General features: G+C 37.2%; 1 protein-coding gene across 1 annotated transcript; it reads left to right on the forward strand.

The window, feature by feature from the left end:
- Positions 1-5,346: 5,346 nt before the first annotated feature.
- Positions 5,347-14,740, forward strand: LOC149802413 (uncharacterized). The gene is made up of 2 exons (XM_089951282.1): positions 5,347-5,757; positions 11,284-14,740. Exon 2 carries the CDS (start codon positions 11,290-11,292, stop codon positions 14,014-14,016), a length of 2,727 nt encoding a protein of 908 aa, XP_089807408.1. The 5' UTR covers positions 5,347-5,757; positions 11,284-11,289; the 3' UTR covers positions 14,017-14,740.
- The last annotated feature ends 6,240 nt before the right edge of the window (positions 14,741-20,980 follow it).

Raw genomic sequence — 20,980 nt, forward strand, 5'->3', positions numbered from 1 at the left:
AAGAACGTAAAGTGATCTCCATTTTCTCATAATGACCCCATTTTAGCAAAATAGCAAGTTGGTATCTCTGCTGCTTCCGTTTCACTAATAGATATCCATAACAAACAAAGGGTCTCAGTGTCCTCTTCCTGTTCGAAGACAAAAGGTTTTCGTTTGTCACCCTAAATATAAATTAAATAATGAGTAGTTAAAAGAAGCTCACGATGACCAATACCTTTTGAATGATTAATACAAGGAGCAAAGGTGACCTAGTGAAAAGCCTGACCAATAAATATGTCAGGCAAAGGCAAAATTTCTAGTTCAACTTAATTCTCAAGAACTGTTTTGCCATAGCTAAATACACAAGCAGGATGTAAATCGGGGATTTCATTTTCAATAGGATAAACTCCTTGATCCAAACGAGACTTGTCAGTTACTAGTGGATTACCCACAACCGTAAATCCAGATAAGTCATTGCCTACAAATAAATAAAAAGCCTTATTAAGCAAAGAAATCACAGCTCCTATGGTCACTGTTTCTTAAACTATGTCTGATGACAAATTAATATTATAAAGAGTGGAATGGGAATAAAGCCGCACTCTACTCCCTTGATCAGAAAAATTTCAGAAGAAGGAGGCTTCTCAGACGAAGGCAAAGTATCTGGTAAAAAAAGACTGAGATAATATTTCAATAGGGATAGGATTCACAGAATCACCAATAAGTGATATAGAACCTTTCGACATGAATGGTTCATAATTATCCATAATGCAGTCAGACTCAGACTCAGTAAATGTATTGTTTTTAAACGATGGCCATGACCTTGACCTCTAAGAAGCAAGAGCATGTGGAACAGCTCTGTCTTGAATCTTTGCTTATTTTTCAATCTGTAAGAAACACAAATAGCGTCCTCAATTTTCTTGTAATAAGTGCGCGTAGGAAGAGATAATGATTTCTAATCACATTTATCAAAAGTTTGTGCCCAATAAATATTTGTAAGTACTCGCATGAACTTGAGTCGGTTTCTAACTACCAATCTGCTGAGCGGAAAACGTATCGACAAGTGAAACCTTGTGACTTAAGGAACCGTAGTCATCTATACGTGCATCGTTTTCCAAAGTGTCTACGATGTGTCCATCATGATAAGTTTAGATGTCACTATGAACACAATTATTGAACTCGAATAACATGATGAGTTGTTTCAGTTGATCATAATCTTTGTTATTCTTTTTAGATGTAAACCACCTGTGAAATAGTTGTCATTTTCCCTAAAAAAAACTCGGCATTAGCTTGGCTATTATTATTATTTTATGTTTTTGCAATTCATCTGCGGATGTGTTTCAGGTACCAACTGATAACCCTTCAAGATAAATTCCTTAACAAAGTCATCAGCAGCATTTACTGCAACTGACAGTAAAGTATCCACTTCACGAGTTTTGCTAATAAGTATATCATGTAAGAACAAAGTCCAATGCTCTAAAGGACATTTCAGATTTTCAGCTATTTTGTTTCAAAGTGCAGAAAATATTTATCTACCTAATTTCTTTAAAAGAAAATACTAAACTAATAGTTTTGGTAACACACAAACCGAAATTACGTGATTGGGGCGCTTTCTGCTTGACAGTTATAATTATTTCAGTGTTAATTGCATTTCCATCTCTCTTTCTTCTTTTTGTACTTGCAATTTAATTACATGTCTCTTTCTTCAAATTGCATTTGCATATGCATTTGTCATTCTTCCCTTCTTCCTTCTTATTTTTAATTTCTTTTTCTCTTTCTTCTGTCTGGATTAGGATTTGAATTTGTCATTCCTCTTCCTGCATTTGTCACTATCTTTCTTCTTTCTGTATTTGCATTTTCATTTCAAATTCTTTTCTTCTTTTACAAGCTGAAGTGTTCTTAATTCTATTTCAGTCTGGGCTTTTTAAAATTTTAATTCATGAAATTTCATTTCAGAGCTAGATAGAAACTTACTAATTATTCTGAAAGCATCAAAAACTTCCATTTCCACCAAATACTTGACAAATTTTTCTTTTTAATTTCACGTTATAACAAAGACGAATTTATGTCCGAAAAAGAATAGCGGTTGGCAAGGTCAAACTCATCTTTCCTTAACACTCAAGACCTTCCTGGGACAAACTGGAAACAAAACTCTCAGTCACGGATGATAGTCTAAAAACTGTTGGTTCCACTATGTTAAATCAAAAGACCAGGGACAAAGAAATTTCCACAACACAATTAATTCAAAATTTCAAAATCAATTTTAAAATTCTGAAATGTTTCTAAAGCTTTCATCCCAGACGAACTCCCAATTCATCTTAGGAATCTATGGTTGGAAAATAACTAACAGAAAGAAGCAAAACCAACATGTTTAGTAAAAGGTAACAAATAATTTAAGAGGAACTTACAGTACTTTGAATTCAATTCAAAATAATCATAAAAAACTCTCTTCAAGTCAGAAGGAATGGCATGTTTCGAATACAAAGCAGATTGTCAAATGTACATATGACAATATCATTGCCTATAACTTAGTAATAATTCAAAAAAGTCCCAGAATTAAGCTCTAGTCCAATGAGCACTTTGTAATTCCAATGAATAATCATATCACATATTTCCTCTTAAATGTACCATATTCGACTGGAACTTCATGTATTCGGACTTGTGATAGAACTTTTAGGACATTTTTGGATTTAATTCGCAACACAAGTTCTTTTCAAATGTTGGTTTGGGCTCTTCTTTGTTCCTTAGTTTAAGTCGAAAAAGGTGTTAACAACATATATCTAATCTTGGACTCTGTAATAACAATCACTATGCATAGAATTATTTCTCACTAATGTCATTACAGACATATCTCCATATCAATGTGTATTATTAAAAAACTATACGATCCAGGCTAACGCACCTTTAAAATATGTTGATTGGGTGTATCAAATCCAGCCACAACAGTTATGAAAATGTCAACCATGTACTTTATTGTCATCCTATTTATCAGCTCGTCCTTTGACTAATATTCCTCTGAATATCCTCCTTTGCAATCTTTGCGTTGACGTACTACTTTCTCGTTGAATTCGACCAGGTTCTTCGCGATGGCTCCTTTTGACTGTGTTAAGTTTTCCACTTTGATCTTGTAAAATCACAAACTCACTCGGGTCATCGTCAACAACAACCCAGCAGGTAAAGACAGACAAATCCGCTTTACAGTAACAAATGGCCATATCTGCTGCGCCGTGTCCTGTCCTTGCGCTGTAGTATGGGTAAGTGTTAACAGACATTTTGTATACAATTAAGCTTACTCTCTAAGTGACAACGTAAAATTAACATGATTGTGGAGTTGGTGAACGCTCAAGTGCACTCAATGCTTCGACGCGATTTTCGACAGATTTGACTCCATTTAAGTTTGCAACGATGGTGTTGAATAAAACAGTGGTTGGAATCCAGCGCCCCCGTTAAATAATGAACAATTTCAAGTGTTGGTGTTAGCCCGTACGAGTCAAAATACAACTTCTGTCAAGGCATAACCACGTATACAACATAATGAGTCCCACGGCATGTTTATGAATACAGGTTATCGATTCCAAATTCGTGTCTGTGGGAGATCATTGATGAAAGAGCATTTTTCATCAAGACAATTCTTAAATGCTTGACTGAATTTGCCATAGCGAGTAAATCAAAACTGGTCAACGGATGCACTGCGGCCATAAATTGCAAGGCCTTTTGTGAATCGTCGTTAGTAGTCGAGGTCATTTTACTGTTTGTATTCCCTTATGAGACAACCATCGGCCTCCAAACGCCGGTAAGGAACCTACAATTTCAACTGCTGAAGTCATAGCAGCTAACAACTCTAAAAAGACTGCGAGAAAGGAAGCGTTTCAACGGCTTTTTGCATTTGTGTCACAAATTATTTGAATAACTTTAATGCCACTAAAGTGGTCTTTTTGAACTTATCCTCAGCAACGTTTTTAATGCTATCAACCACTCGCATTGCAATTTGTTTAGCGATCAATGTAGGGCAAAAGAACAAGACCACGAGCTTCTCAGGTGCGCTCTTATACATGCATCGGACCACATCAAGACCATTTCTTTGATATATCATGTAAACAAATTTTCTCGTGTAATTATCATGCACGGGTATTCAATGTACGAATATCATTGTATTAAATGACATGTCTATATCATGTGTACATTTTTATATTCAAGGACTCCTCGTGGGGATCTGACATGTACCTGTCCTGATCCACATTCGTAAAACAAATATGTGTCAACTGACCATTGTGGCATGGAACATACACAGGCGCTGCGGCTCAATTATCCGAGGATACACACCCATCATGTACAACAACGCACCATAAGTTATTATTGGAGCCGCATCGTTTTATCAACGGTAGCTCCCCAACGACATCATGATTTCGAGAACCATTCTCAAAAAGACACCATTGGTGTATATTACAATAGTAATGATGAGTTCTGGAGCTCTTTCCATTGAAACATATTTACACGAAATCAATGTCGCGATGCATCATGTCGATTTAAATAGAACACTCACATTGATCATCATAATCTCATCGACAAACCCAGAATTTGATGTGCCATTTTCTACATCAATCACCGCAGGTATAATCCCGCACGCTCGAGGTCTCACTAGCATTGTCCGCTTGTATTCAGTTTTCCTAATATCCGACCACGACCATTTGGAGGCCTTTCTAGCAATAACTCGTCTGTATTTTCGGAGCATGGTACGATAACGTGGGATGCTGTTGAACTTTTCACTAGCGCGTAGGATATGGAATCCATCAATGATACTATTCAACGGCGTATTTTGTTAAAGACTGTCAAAGACTACAATTTTCAGACGCGAACACTAGCCTACACTTAACTTCCCTATCTTGATTAAATTTGCACAGTACGCGGTTGACTCCGCACAGTCATTGCTGAAAACAATTCACTTTGGTCCGAAGACATTCATGAGAATCCCCAAAGCCAACATATTCTGCATGGAAAACCCAGAACGCTTGGATATATCGAGCCAAACATTCCATGATTACCTCATTGATTCTGATTAATTTAACCTATAACGCCATCAATGGTACATTTGAAAGCGGAGCTTCGCGATCATAGCCTCTTAGGGTTACATATTGTTTGGGTTTACCCAACTGTAGAACCAGATGAACTGATGTCAATTGCTAGAATTATTACATGTACATTACTATGAGTCTATCATAAGTTATTGCTTCTATAATTTCCACTATGTGTTAGAAGACAACGTTATCAGTTAGTTTATTCTTAGTAACATATTGGGATCCCGTCATGCAATTCGCAGTTCACTTCATCTCACTGCATAGGATATTCGTACTAAATAGTTAAGAAAAACAGACGATGGATTGATCGAATGAGGATAATGCGTTGTCATTACGCAGTTGCAAATGAAATGCTATAGATTAAGGATTGCCTAATAGTGTTAGAAATATTTCTGTTGTAGATAAAGTGTTATCGAGTTACAACCATCATATTTACCCTTCCAACGCTATCATGGCTACTTGAACATTGACTTGTTTATATCAAGTACCATTTACCTATTAAGCTGGCGCCTTTTTAATACATGCATATAACCAAATATGGGTCAAGGCCAAAACCGAATGGATGTCATGTGTTTTGAGATTGTACATGCAGAGATCATTATCGGTTGAGTCACATGCAAGCTAATACAAGCCATCACGTGGACATGAAACAGAAATGCTATGAAAGGACGGGTCCGAACATCGTAGATCAAAACGTTCCATACAGGTGGGTTTTCATACTTTTCTTGTACATCTTTTCTACCTTTTTGCTATTTGACTTTATCATTTTTGTACAGCCGTTAACTTTGCTATTAGACTTTATAATTTGCGTACACCCGTTTACTTTGCTATTTGACTTTATAATTTGCGTACACCCGTTTAGTTTGCCAATGACTTAATCATTTGCGTACAGCCGTTAACTTTGCTATTAGACTTTATCATTTGCGTACAGCCATTTACTTTGCTTTATTCACAACTTAATATTTGTATAGTTCTCAGGCCGTCAGTCCTGATCAGTATGATGTATACATGAATACATTTTCACACGGTACTATTTATTTTTGAGATTTTTTATGTCGAGCCAAATCTTATACGCATTAAACTTATTGTTTACTGGAAATTATTAACATTTCTTCTCTGTGACATAATTGTGACGATTCAGCGTGTGAAATATTTGAAATATTTGAAGATAAGCTATTCATGAAAATTTAACTTCACGAAATTTGTCCATCTGCTATATTTCATGATGTATATGTGGGCAAGAAAACAATATTTTTATGTACTGAATAAACACGGAATTTATCAACAGGGAAACCGAGAATATAGGAATAGTCCTTACATTAGATTGTCAATGCATTAGTTCATTACATTAGATTGTCAATGCATTAGTTCATTACATTAGATTGTCAATGCATTAGTTCATTACATTAGATTGTCAATGCATTAGTTCATTACATTAGATTGTCAATGCATTAGTTCATTACATTAGATTGTCAATGCATTAGTTCAGTATATTAGATTGTCAATGCATTAGTTCATTACATTAGATTGTCAGTGCATTAGTTCATTACATTAGATTGTCAATGCATTAGTTCATTACATTAGATTGTCAGTGAATTAGTTCATTACATTAGATTGTCAGTGCATTAGTTCATTACATTACATGTGCAATGCATTAGTCTATAACATTAGATTGTCAATGCATTAGTTCATTACATTAGATTGTCGATGCATTAGTTCATTACATTAGATTGTCAATGCATTAGTTCATTACATTAGATGTGCAATGCATTAGTCTATAACATTAGATGATTCAATGTATTGGTTCACTACATTAGATGATTCCATTTTCCATTACTTTTCCTTGAACTTCGTTTTTCTTTTCGACGTATGTAGTATGTAGGCTTCGAAGTAAATTTTGTCCAAATGAAGGATACTTATTATACAATAGGGTGATATTTTCAAGGTAGTCAGTCACACACACACACACACACACACACACACACACACATTCAAGTCAGATCCCATTATGAAAACTCTCACCCGCAAGTGCCAGTGTAACTTAGCTTATTTTGAAATCCTCCTATGGCGTTAATATACATTTTCTTATGAAACAATCTCATATTTGAAAAGGGGGAAAACAGATTTTTTTAAAACGCTTTTGTATTATAATCACTCGGCAACACTACCACGAGTCTCGCCTTCTCGGGTTAGTCCGATCCTTGGATTAATGTCGCTTATCGCCTTGTCGGCATGTGCAAACTTAAATTAGTGCGCTTTTATAAATTTATGAATTATTTCGATTATCCGCTTATGCATGCCGCCCAAGCAAGCCAAGAGAAGAAAGGGCTCCAACAAGACCGACACCTGTGTGGTCCCTAGATGAGAAGGAAACCCTATGGATACAGCCTCCTCCGCTTGCCAGGTTCAACACCTCGTCTTCTTCCATCCATCCTTCTGTTCCACTTATCCCGCCTCCCTGTTATCACAATGTGGATGTTTCTCGAATCTATGCCCAGTTGTTTAATTCTGTGGGCGTTTCTTACTCAAACACCGAAAGATGCATTAGTTACATTCACGAATCAAATAATCCTGCGTAGTGAATTTTCCTATTATATACTTGGGGGTGTAGGTAGGGTGGGGGCAGAGGCGGCGTTAGGAGTACGCGGGGCCTAGGGCCGACCATGACCGCGCGGGGCCAGAGTATCGGTATCTCGATTGTTATGCTACTACAAACACTGATTATGTCTGGACTAAACCAACTTTCGCGATTTGCGTGCATTACGTGCGGCCTGTATCAGTGTTTCCAATTTACCGGAGAATATAGCTTGACAAACTCATAAGGACGACTTTAGGCCTGAAGCGCGGGGACACGTCAAGAACAGGGCCTGGGGCGGTCGCCCCACTTGCCATCCCCAAACGCCGGTCCTGGGTGGGGGTGGGGGAGCCGGGGTTGTGTACTAAGCGTACTTGATGTTTTCGGAGAAGGAATCATTAATGTTGGTTCATTGTAGCCTTTCTGGGACTTAATTTCATTTTCACGTTTACTTTGTTCATAACACAAGCTCTCGTGGATCCATAGACTTGTAAGAACGTTTACTGGTCAGCCCCCTCCAATTAGAGCTTCTTAGGTTGCAGAGCAAGTCTTGAATGCACCGTTTTACGAATTCTTTGGTGTGGGTCGGGCATGTTAGCTCTTCATCGAGTATCATACCCAAGCAAGTTGCCTCTTAATCAAACTTTATAGGTACTCCGTTAAGGAATATTTTTGGAGTGGGCAGTTTCGATTTCCTGCTTCGAATACTACTCCTGTGCTATTTTAAATCCCCATTTATCTGCCCTATTCCTGCTCCAATTTATCCCTTTTTGTAGTTGTCTGGTGACTTCTTTGCTTGTCAGGTTCGTAGCTTTCCATATGCCGCTATCATCAGCAAATTGTGATAGCTCAATACCTTTCAGGTTATCAGTTGATCATGGCGTTAAAAAGTCTCGGGCTGATGGCGGCGTGACATTATCGAGTGTTCTGAAAATTCTTTTAGATTCAGCCTATCAGTGAGGAAGTTGACTGTCCATTTGTTCAAGTTATTCTGTATTCTTTGGCAGTATGTATCAGCCCTTTCGTCCACATCAGGTTCTCCTAATCTACGTGGTTGGACGTATCATAACTTGACCGGGGAGGGGATCTTTTTTTAAAAAACCAAATGCTAGTTTAATGACGGATTTCAATCTACATAGTTGATCAATGGTGCTGTGGTTGCTACGCCCTGAATGTTCGATATTAGTTCCTGCTTTCTAGATGGCATTTAAGTCGATTGTTTATCATAGTTGCCATTATTTTTAAACATATTATGAATTGGTGATATGGTCCATATGATTTTACGGCATTTATTGGTTTTGCTAGTTTAGTAATTGGGAATACTACTGCTTTCTTCCATCTTTTCTGGGGGTGTTGCCGTTTCCCATATTTTGTTAATAAGGTCAATTATCACTGTTACGAGGTTGTTGGGTATATTTATGTATTTTGAATAAGTACTTAGGTTGGGACCGTGGTTCGATTCTGATTTGTCACGTGTGATGATCTACAGTCAAAAGTGATTGCTACTAAACGGCAGATTGTACTCGATAGGCACGTCTAATCTCTTGCTCCTTCTTACCACACGCCACGCCACTTCACACTACAATACCAATGTAACCAAATTAGTTTGGTTTATGTGCTTTACGGCACAGCAACACAAGTAGGTTATTTAGTAACGATTGTTACAAGTCTATGCTTTTAAAATAAATAACAGAAAAGAATGAAAGACAACAAGCTTTGAAAAAAATTACAAATAATTTATTTCCATAGAATACAAAGTGAAAATGAGAAAAAAGAACTTACGGTATTGCGAAGGAAATTCCAAAAATAATCGAAGAATTACAGTCACAAGTCCTAGTAATTTAAAGTCCTGAATAAAATTAAGTAAGAGTCCAGAAAAAAAATCCCGAAACTGAAGTCGATGATGCTAATAAAGTGTTGATGTATCAACAGTCTTTTGTTGAATCTCATAAATATCATTCTAGGCTTTGAATATACTAATATTTCCAGTGAATAATAAATAATATCCGAGTATTTTATCAGAGCACTTTTGTATTTACAGAGAAAATAAACATTTGTATTAAATAATTTGAAGAAAATAAAATTCATCCCAACTTGTCACAACATATTACAGCATGAAAGGGCTAGATGTTAAAGTACGAAGGACCAAGTCCTCACAATTACAGGATTAATACAGTTCTCTACTTGACCTCAGGTAGCAATTAGCATTTTCTAAAACAAATCATTACCTAATAAAAATAACCTTCTAGAATGCTCCTGATGTTTACAAAACAATGACATGGATTATGTATAATTCACTCAGGAAACTCCAAAACTTTGAACCCAAATAAATATATTTACCTCTTCTCTTAATAATGATTCTAATATTAAGCCCATACACAGCGATACTAATTTAGCTGTGTATTAGTTGTTGACAGTGAATAATATGAAAAGGTCAATCAGGTCAAGCAGCAATAACCTCAGTTTTGGACAAGGTCAAGTCCAGCATACAATATTACATTACAATAGCTTGTAGTGAAATTTTTTAAAATTATGACTAGCAAGCAAATAATTAAATTAAATATACATAACACGTGGCGATTGGAGCAAAGTGCCCTGCAGAATGACACAACACGGTAGCTGACCACGGTTGATATGATTGTGGATGCATAACGGTAAACAGTGGCCTGAGGTTTGTAGTGGGTGAGATATAATTGAACCATGCATAATACGGGTGTATCGTGAATTATTTTATTGCTGCACAGGACTTATTTTACGTAAAAACTTGTTAATTAAACAGATTGTTACTGTTCAAATACTCGTGCACGTACTGTATATTAAAAACTGGCTATTCCTCCAATACATAAACTGCCTCCAAAACGAAGATGATGGACATCGTAAAATACATGTATGACATCGAACTGACACAATAAAAAATCGTTTGAAATTCACCGAACATTTTTTGGCATAATATAGTACTGAACATAGTGTCAAAATATCCATCTGTAAATGAATTTGTTAGAATAGCTATCATATGTGTAATTTACAGCATTCAAAGGATGTAAACAAATGATGTAAAACTAAATGCTTATCACCTTTACATATTCACATACAACAAGAGAATGGTATATATAAATAAATCACACCAAATCTCTCACGAAAAGGAAAATAGTTTGAATTAATATATATATATATATATATATATATATATATAATGATTCGTCACGTGACCAAAATCTGAGACGCAATATAGCTCCACAAATCCCGCTTTCAGTGAAAAGCCAGACTTTAAATTTAACGAAATTAAACTTACCATCCATGTGTTTTCTCCTTGCATCATAATATGCAAATGCAAATTTCTATAGACTTCAGATTTATTTTTCGTATTTTCTATTACGTAAAATGTAGAGCTATAAAAGTATATTTTCCACAAATGCTTTTACATTTTATTTCAGTAGAAACAACCAATAAAAGCGAATATTACATTTTAGGTACCTGTTGATATGGCGTCAGCGCCTACCTGAATGCTACAGATTTCTTCAGAATTGTGGGGCACTATATAAATACACTAGTACGAACGTAGTAGGTATTTGCTTTAACATGGTTACTTATATCCATATGAGGTTGTCTTGGTTTAATCATTGGAAATGTATACACTTAATTTGTTAATTTTTGCAGACTAATATGGCGGCAAAGATCGTGACTCAAACAAATTACAGACGTCTTACATTGGAGGATTCTGACGATAATATTGTAACGGATGACGAAGTTTCCGACGAGGAAATAGAACCATTCCTTGATGAACTCAGTCAATTACCCGACGTTTATAGACGATATAACATTAGTGAAAAATCAATATATGAGAAAGACACGAATCGGGAAAACGAAAATATAGCTGAAAATGCAACAGACAAACTCACAAGGACAGCTGACGCACTGATAAATGATAATGATGCAAGGAGTTGTGCAAACTGTTCCCAGGCAATCAGAGTACAATTAATGGACCACTTGCAAATAGGACAACATATATCTTGTCCCGGGAAACATTTCAGGAAATATTTCGAGTCAATGCGTAAGCAGATTTCCTTATACCGACATCATTTCATCATTAAGGAAATTTGCTGGAGTGAAAGTACTAAAGCAGAGTTAATCGTGATTCATTTTGCTAAAAACGAAGACAAAGAGATCAAGGTTTCGGAGGAAAAGCGTGTTTTCGACTTAACAGTTGATGAACTGTATGTAATTAAATATCAACATCCTGGATATTCCCCAGCTGTAATTGTTCAAAGAGCTGAATCTATTTTGCAACAAAGTGATGGGCTCTTCAAAAGATATGACCCCTTCTTGAAAAACTGTGAACATTTTGCAAGATGGTGTGTCATTGGAAAGGAAAAGAGTTTCCAGGTACAGAGCCTTTTTCACGGTTTCGTAAATATTTTGAGAAACGTCTTAGGCGAAGGTAGCAAGATAGCAAGATTTATAAGGCGGCTATTGTATACATCCTCTGACGAGGTGGCCTCTGGACTTTCCAAAGCAATGATTGTTCCGGTGAGTGTGTTAGGAGGTTGTACTGTCGCTTACCTGCTCTACTGCATCTTTATGACCATATTCACCTGGAAATGCAAAACCAGTAGGGAAATGTGCCATGCTTGTTGGAAAAGTAGCCTGCATGACCTATGGTTACAGTTTGGTGTTTATGGAGTGACATCTGCAATTACGTACGCCGTTGTAGAATTTGCCCTACCGTTGCTCGTACCAGGTTTGGGAATACCTATCCAAATACTCCTTGTTGTTGTAGCCACAGGTCTCGCTTTGGTTGTCCCCAAGATCCGAAGGGCTCTGTCTTCTCCATTTAAATGCGACGCAAAGGTAATTGAGGACTTGTCAGAACTGAAAGCAGGTGATGTTGTCTGTCTGAAGTACTACGGATTGGATCATCTGCTAATAGTTTCGTGTGTAACACAGGAACCTGACGCTAAACTAGGTAAGATACGAGGCATCCATTACTCTCGCACAAATGTCTTTGGCAAAAAAGAAGTTGCCGAAGAGTGTTTCCCTGTAGACCTTGCAGAACAGAAAGTGCAATGTCTACAATTACATTCGCTAGATACATTTTCAGCGGAAGATACCGTGCACCGAGCGAAAAGCCGTATGGGCGAGGCAAAGTGGGATATGTTCTCCAACAGATCAGATCATTTCTGTTACTGGGCAAAGGTGAAAACAGAAGTGTTTTCTAAAAACGCAGAGGATCTAACAGACAATAAGTATGGGAATGAAAATTTCGAAATTCGCAGTTCCCTATATATTGGAAAAAGTGACGTGCATTCCATTGGTGAGATCAAGCCTGGTGATGTAGTGGAGTATAAGTCCGAGAAAGGAATCATCATCCATTTACCTGACATAAAGCAAACGCAAATTGGCGAAATGGAATTAGCAGTTCTTCGAGAGGCCTGGCCTTGCTACGTCAGGCGCGTTTCATGCAGTATCGACCTCAGCAAGGACCGCCTCAGTGTTCACAAATATCACCCATCACACTGCGTCAGCATGCAAAATCGAGTAGAACGAGCGAATTATATGCTAGATAGAATCAGCAATCGGTGGACACAAACTGGATTCATTGAGGATATTATATTGAAGCCCCGTATAAGCAAAGCACATTTCTCTCCATTCGAATGTAACATAACAGAAACTGAGAATTTGCTAGATGTAAAGATTGGAGACATTGTCTCCCTCGCCTATTATGGCATCGACCATCTCGTCATTGTCACAGAGGCGCAGTTGGAGGACGATATAAAACACGGAAAGATACGCTGTATCCATTACTCATTACCGGGCCTTTTAAAGACGAGAGTCGTCGTTGAAGAATATTTCAGCGTGGACCTTACGTCATCTTATGTAGGACGTCTCCAATTAGATCAAGATAATACATTCTCGCCTGAAGAAGTCGTAAATCGAGCAAGAAGCCGAGTAGGCGAAAAAAAGTGGCGTATGTCCTCCAACAGATCCAAACATTTGTGTTACTGGGCGAAAATGAAACCAGTAAGAACATTTGAGGAAAATAATATTTTATGTACCGAAGCTGCTGTGCATCTTTCAGTTGAGATCCAACCTGGTGATGTAGTGAAGTATCGGTCCGAGAAAGGAATCGTTGTCAAATTAGTTGACGTAAATGCAATGAGAGAATTTGATATGAATGTAGTCGTTCTCAGAGGACGTTTCCCTTCCTACGGCAGGTGCGTGACATACAGAATAGATCTTAATATGGACGATATTGTGATTTACAAATATCAGTCAGCGCGCTACTTCAGCATGGAACTTCGTGTACAAAGAGCCCTTAATATGAAAGACAAGGAATGCAAAAGATGGAACCAAAATGGTTTCATTGAAGATATTATCCGCAAACCCAAATAGACGTGGTGATACTTTTAAAGCTATATATGGCAGTCATTGCACTGGGATAGCACATTTATTATTGTCGCTATAATGTGTATTACTGGCAAGTGGAAAAATTTATTCAGTAGCATATCTGAAGTGTATGTGATTGATACGTTGAACATAATGTAGGTTAGTAATGAGCTCAGCATGCTGAAGGTGATACATTGAACATATTTGCCTTCAAATAGAATGTCACAGAAAAACGTTTGAACTTTCCACTATTCCCAAAATGAACTGCATACAATCATCGATACATAAATCGTTCATTAAACTAATTATTTCATGTGTTTCAACATGATAATGTTTTATTAATTCATATATGTATAAAACACTATGTATGTGCATAAAACAAACAAATAGTTGTTGCAGACATTAGTTTTTGCAGATTAAAGGATGACAATAAAGAGAAATTGTTTACTTCTAATGGTTGGTATGACCCATACGGTAAATGACAAATAAGTGTCAAAAGTCACTGAACCTTAACGAAGGGTGTGCAAGTACGTGCGGTAAAACATTTGTTTTGCGTATTGACATTCAGCACTGTTTTGATGAAGATGTCAGCTTTCTCCGTGATGTAAGTTTGATGATAAAATAAGACAACAACATGTGATTTTATATTATTTCTTGATATCGCTCATATATTGAACTTTATCAAAGAGAACATGCAGGTTTTTAACGAACATTTTCTCATCCTGTAATATCAATGCTTTACTTTTAAGCCTATAATAAATACTGAATTTTCTTATTTTAATTATTCATCACACATTTCTCTCACTAATTATATGTACCACGCATGTGCCATTCAGCGATGTTATAATAGTAGTAATGGGGGACAATATAGCGATAATGGGAATTTAACATGTGCTTTTGGGACTCAATAGGGACAAGGGCATTTTAACATAGTGGGCCTGTATAGTGACAAGCGGAATTTAATATGGTGGGATTGTATAGCGACAAGGGGAATTTAACAGGGGTGACATCACGGTGCTGGACACTGGGGAAAAATAGACACACACATACATATACACTGTTATGAGTCTATGCTCTTGAAATTAGGAACAGAATATAGTTAAGACAACAAGCTTTGTAAAATTAAACAAATAATGTATTTCCCTAAATGAAAAATATAAAAAGGAACTTACGGAATATTCCAAGAATTAAAAACACAAGTCCTATCAATGAAAAATTCTAAGTGAATCCGAGTTCAAATAGGAAGGGAATCCAAGATGGAAGGCGATGACGTCTGTAATAGTCAACGCTGTACTGATGTGTCAACAGTCTCTTGTTGAATTACAATAAATATTATTCCAGGTTATGAATTCTGTAGAATTTCCGAGGAATATCTTTGACAAGAATTATCTGAGCACTTATGTATTTTCAGGGAAAATAATCAATTTAATTTCAATAATTTGAAGAAAAAATAATAAAAAATCAGCCCAAACTGGTCACAACTTAACACTACTTGAAGTCTCAAATCTTAAGGCCCATCTATTAAAACTATTATCATTACATCATCTATAAAACTTACTCCAACGCAAAACAGATTCCCAGATGGGGGTCAAGAGTTCAATTTTCTAGAAAGAAGTGGAAGCTTGTTGCACGATAAACATCATGTCTTCCAAAAATGTCACTGATTGTGAAACAAGGTTAGCAACTAGATACGATGTATCATTTATTATTTGTGTACGCCGAAAATAATATAAAAATGTCAGAAATGAACTATATTCTGGACGATATCAAATCCAGTAAAAAGATTACATTACAGTAGCATGTAATGGTGAAAACAATTTAACAGGCAAACAATTAAATTAAATATGCATAACAACACGTACGCAATAGAGTATATCTTTTCGAGGCAATGGAGTGGCCCTGAAAAGGGCCGTTGAAGTTTGTTAACACCAAAGAGTTAACGTACGGAGCATCTTACTGGTCTTCTCTTCCTCAAACTTAGTCTGACATCCGGACCAAGAATCTCTTCAGGCAGCCTTGCCTCGCCACATAAATTCTTCTATTCCGAATAGCCGTATTTGTCGTCTTCGTGATAGCTCATGATGATTTGAAGTATATGGGATGGTCCGGGTTGAACAGCATCCCCGATATGAGGGTAGACGACTCGACGTTAGTCCACATCTTGTCGTGAAAACAGATGAATGGAATGAGGTGAACTACGGGTATTTATAGTTTAAGAGCGGATAGAAACGGATTGATCTCTTTCACATATATACCTATACACATACACAAACAGACAAATACGCAAACAAAATATGGCAATAGAGTAAAATTTTTCGAGGAAATGGAGTGGCCATACACAGTCCTGGGAGGGTATTTTTACTTTTTCTCATCCTTTCATCTTATTTACCATTTTCTCATTTTCTCCGTTAAATTCTTAATCTTTTTCTTTCCATTTCTCTTCTTTTTGTCTTCTTCTCATTCTCTTCCACCTTCCTCTCCTCATCCATAACAACTTTTAGATGCTCCTTTGCCTCTTTTTCCTCCTTCATACTATCATGGAGTAGGTTTAAGAACATTTATTTCCATCCTTTCTCTGATAAGACTCTAATATCATGCATACATTTGCTCTAGCAGTTGCTCTAGCACCAATATGGTATTTAACACCATTTGCAACGTATCAATCTTGTTCAGGTTCCTTGTAGCCATCCTTCACTGACAGACAATCAATAGTATGACTGGCGAACGCTTCGCTTTATATGTTGCAGACATAGACAAGAATGAAAACATCCCGTCTAAGCTACACAAAACACATACCGAACAACACAGAGAGGTAATATTACATACCTAAAAGAAAATTTCACATATTTTTAAAAACTAACACACTATTACAAACAAAGCCCACTATATTCCATACCAATACATATTGGAGACGTAAGTCGTTTCAAAACAAAACACACAATAAAACCATCACATTATAATTACCAAGCCTACCAACACACGCTATCACACAAGCAAAGCGCGGAAGTCGTGATAGTTACACGGCTAAACCCTCACATATAAACAAACACGAGATAGGGGAGAGGTTTTTGTTTAGGGAAAAATACGCACATATACACACACTATCATCCAAACAAAAATAGTTTTGGTAATAGAGTAGTATCTCGTTTATAGAGCTTTTAGGTAGCCATGAAGAAGGCTTTTTTGTTGAAGGGTCTTGCAATCTCTTAACGTCAAGGATTACGTCCCTCTTTTGGTGCAGGTTTTCCTACAGGATACGGGGAGCTTCTTGGGAAGGACGAGAACTTCTTGGTGTCCACACGGTAGTTCACGAATCCTCTTTTTTGCTCATGCTGCTGTTGTTTTAGTTGCTGCTGATGCTTCAGTTGTTTTTTCTGGAGTCTGTACTTTTCTATCCACTCTTCTTGGTCCTTGTTTATTTCTGATCTAAAGACCTCTTCTATTAGGACTTGTGCCTCCTTAATTATTCTAATATTTTCGATCTATTCCGACTTTCACATCACTTTTTGTCTGACATGATGTAAATGCACGTGAGCGTCGATTAGCATGGCTAATTTTGAAGTCATGTTCACTAGTTGATGAGTCAGCAGTGGGTGGTCAGACTGGCGACAGTTCTGCTTTATGTCGCAAGCTCGGACGCGATGAAAAACATCCCTTCGGTGTTTGTAGGAACGCTATAGATTACATAACCCAGAGATCTAGAGACAGAGTTTAAGCATGCGTTCATGCAGTGTCCATTTTATTAAACAAACACAGACATCCATTTTGAACAATACAATATGTGTTTTATTCACAACAATCAATCAAAAAAAAAATACAAAATTAACAAGTTAACATTTCTTTTTTCAAATACGAACTTATTTACAAGGTTGACAAAGTTGTAAAGTCAAGCTCGACTTCCACTGATTTAGATCATTTGGTAATTGTTGCAAACTACGTTTCCTAGCTAAAGACAAGAGATAATCATAAAGTTCAAACAACCATTTTTCTATTTTGTCGCCATATTTAGAAGAACCACGGCCAAATAAGTCACTAAATGTTCTAAGTGTTATCCAAGACAGCTTCGATGAAGGAAATATAGACAATATTGTCCACACACAATGTATGTGTGCCTTGTAATTTCATATCATTGAATCGATTATTCTTGACATTTCTTCTTATAAAGTCGATGATGTCGTCTTCTTAAGGCGTTAATCCATAAGAATCAAAATACTCCACACTGTGATCGTAGGGAACGTAGACGGCCACCCAGTGGGTTCCTTGGGAGATGACTGTCGTCGGATTTGATGACATGAGCTTGATTGTCTTTGGGTTTGCGATGAGGAGGAAGTTCATCTTTCCCTCACATGACAAGATTCCAAGAAGCGGTGTAAGAACTGTTTTTCAAAAGATACTCTTCTAATTTTTCTTCTTGGCTCATCATCAAGCAATTATCTTGCTGAATTTAACTGTGATAATATTTTTTATATTCATAACAATGTTTGTGGGTTAACGCTGTAAATTGTTTAGCCAGGCACTTAGCGAAACAGGAAACTAAATGGTCTTCTTGTTCTGGCCATCTCGACATCGAGATGTCCTCTTAGTCTTCGTCGTTTGGTGCTTCAGATACATCATCGTCTCTCATTTCCAAAGAGACTCCACAGTCCAAAGAGGAATAAGAGTCTTCCATAGCTTCTAATAGTTTGGAACCACTTCTCTCAAGCTGCTGATTTCCAACGTATTGTTGAATTCTGCATACAAGAAAAGGTTCAAGGTGTTGGGTAGAGCTTCTGCAAACTGAAGTTGCACACGAGTTTGACCGCATTGTGTAGGATGGAAATGTCCCTCGTCGCTGCCTTGGTCTGGAGTGAAATCAAAAGCCCACAAAGCGTAACCTATGCATAATCATCGTACAAAATGTCGTGGCTGATATTGGTACCTAACTGTCCGGTGGCTTCTTACAGGGACAAGTACAATCTCAAGTAATTTTTCTGCTCAAAGTTAGGTTTGAAAGGTCTGGTACACAAGGTCTGGCTACCTGGACTTACTTCGATCTTTTGGTAATTTATTAACTCGAAAGGATTGAAAGTGAGGGCTCCGTTGATGGCTTCATTGCAGACAATACAAATGATTAAACGTTTGGGTAACTGTCCTTGGAACATATGATATTCGATCTTTAATCGAAGTTCAGCGGCAATGTTGAAGGTTTTCACTTCCATTTGTCGTACTGGATACTTGGCAATCGATCTGTTCATAGTGTGACCTGTCGTTTCCCACGTTATGTAACACTTCTACACGTTGTACGTAAAGTTTGACTTCTTGAATGATGGTTTTGTACTCGTTTGCACAAGGCATCAAATAGAAAACGGTACTGTTTCAATTCATTCTCAAGGGATATCCACTTCATTCAGTAAATACTTGTCTTACAACCACATGTCCAAACGCAAATAACTAATCTATTCTAAATTTCTCCCTTGCGGGACTTTCTTTCGACGTTCGTTGTAGTCCACATTGTGATGATTATAGACTTTTGTCACGGCTGTGAGATTGAACTTATCCGGCTTGTCCATACTGCACAAGCATCCGGATGAGTGTTCTTGGCTTCTCCGTACGTCAAGAGGTTTTCTAGGTGAGCTAGGTAAGGGTACGTATCCTCGCTGCTGCTGACTAGTGTGTTATTCAAATACCAATCCACTTCTCTGAACAAGGAATGCGTGAAATTGTTGACGGAACTCCTCTGGTGTCAGACACGATCCCGTCATCTTCGCAAGGCATGCCTTAGACAAAACGATACAATCTCCTTGATTTTCTCGAGGGTGATTGTAACCCGATTGCAGATCTTTGTAACACCACACGATGCGTTGAGGTGGACCATTAATTAAATTGCTTTTGTGTTCGATCAAACGATTGACAAATTCGGTTTTGCCTAAACCACTTGGTGCAGCAAAAAACATGTTGAAGGGATGGCAAAAATACAATGCCTCTTTACTGGACCGATCTACCTTTTCGTCGATGACTTTGAAACAAGAGGACAATGAGGATGTTGTCATAGTGAAAGTGTTCAAAATTTTGAAACTAACATAGACAAGAGAAGAGGTTTTTTTTATACTTTTCACGACACGTTTATTAAGGGTTAAAATTGGAAACGAAATATAAAAATACATAGAGCCAACTGGTTAAGTACATGTTTAACGTGATAAGCACAACGATTAAACTATTATGCAAACACGTTACTGTATTTTTGACGAAGGTGTAGTGACCAAAGGACACTATGTGATGTTCTAGAAGTTTTACATTAGGCTCAGTCTAATAACTATCCTTCAGGAATGACTTTTCGCGGATGTCGACTTCGACCACGGTACTTTTCTCCTCGGTGTAGGGTTCTTCTGGCACTGTGACTAACACGGGTTTAAAGGTCATATGTTTTATTGGACGTTTGAATTCATTAACAAAATGTTTGGCATAGTCAGCCACTTCTTTCGTCCAAGCATCGAAACCAAGACTTGTATAGTCATTTACATCTTACCAGTGAAGATTAGGCCATTTCCTACACATATATCTTCCTCAGCATCATGAGTGGCTACAAAGAATCTGCTGATAAACGGAATCCCAGAAACAGTTCTTGTACGTAGTTTTGGTAATCCTTCAAAGTCTGAATAGTGGCATTGACTTCCTGCCAAGAAATCTGTTGCAACGCTACTGATAAAGGTCGTGGTATGGTAGCTCGCTTTGATACTCTCTTTTCTTGGAAATAATAACAAGATAGTGTCCTCCAAGAATCAGTTTTCTTTTTTTGTGGAAAAGAGTAATGTTTAAAAATGGAGAAATGGTTTTGAGTTTGCATTTCACTTGTATCTTTACAAACACTTTATAAATGCGTTCTAATAACACAAGAGTCAAACCACTAATGTTCTCTTGTAAAGTATCAATAAAGAGATTAATTGAGTCACACTAAAGGAAGGTAGTGACAATGCGGAGAGCATCGACAAAA

The sequence above is a fragment of the Sinohyriopsis cumingii genome, chromosome 3, assembly GCF_028554795.1.
Source record: "Sinohyriopsis cumingii isolate HCF-2022 chromosome 3, ASM2855479v2, whole genome shotgun sequence".
NCBI lineage: Eukaryota > Metazoa > Mollusca > Bivalvia > Unionida > Unionidae > Sinohyriopsis > Sinohyriopsis cumingii.

What these genes read in the sequence shown, in the direction of transcription:
- LOC149802413 (XM_089951282.1), top strand. Translation starts at nt 11,290, where the DNA reads ATGGCGGCAAAGATCGTGACTCAAACAAATTACAGACGTCTTACATTG.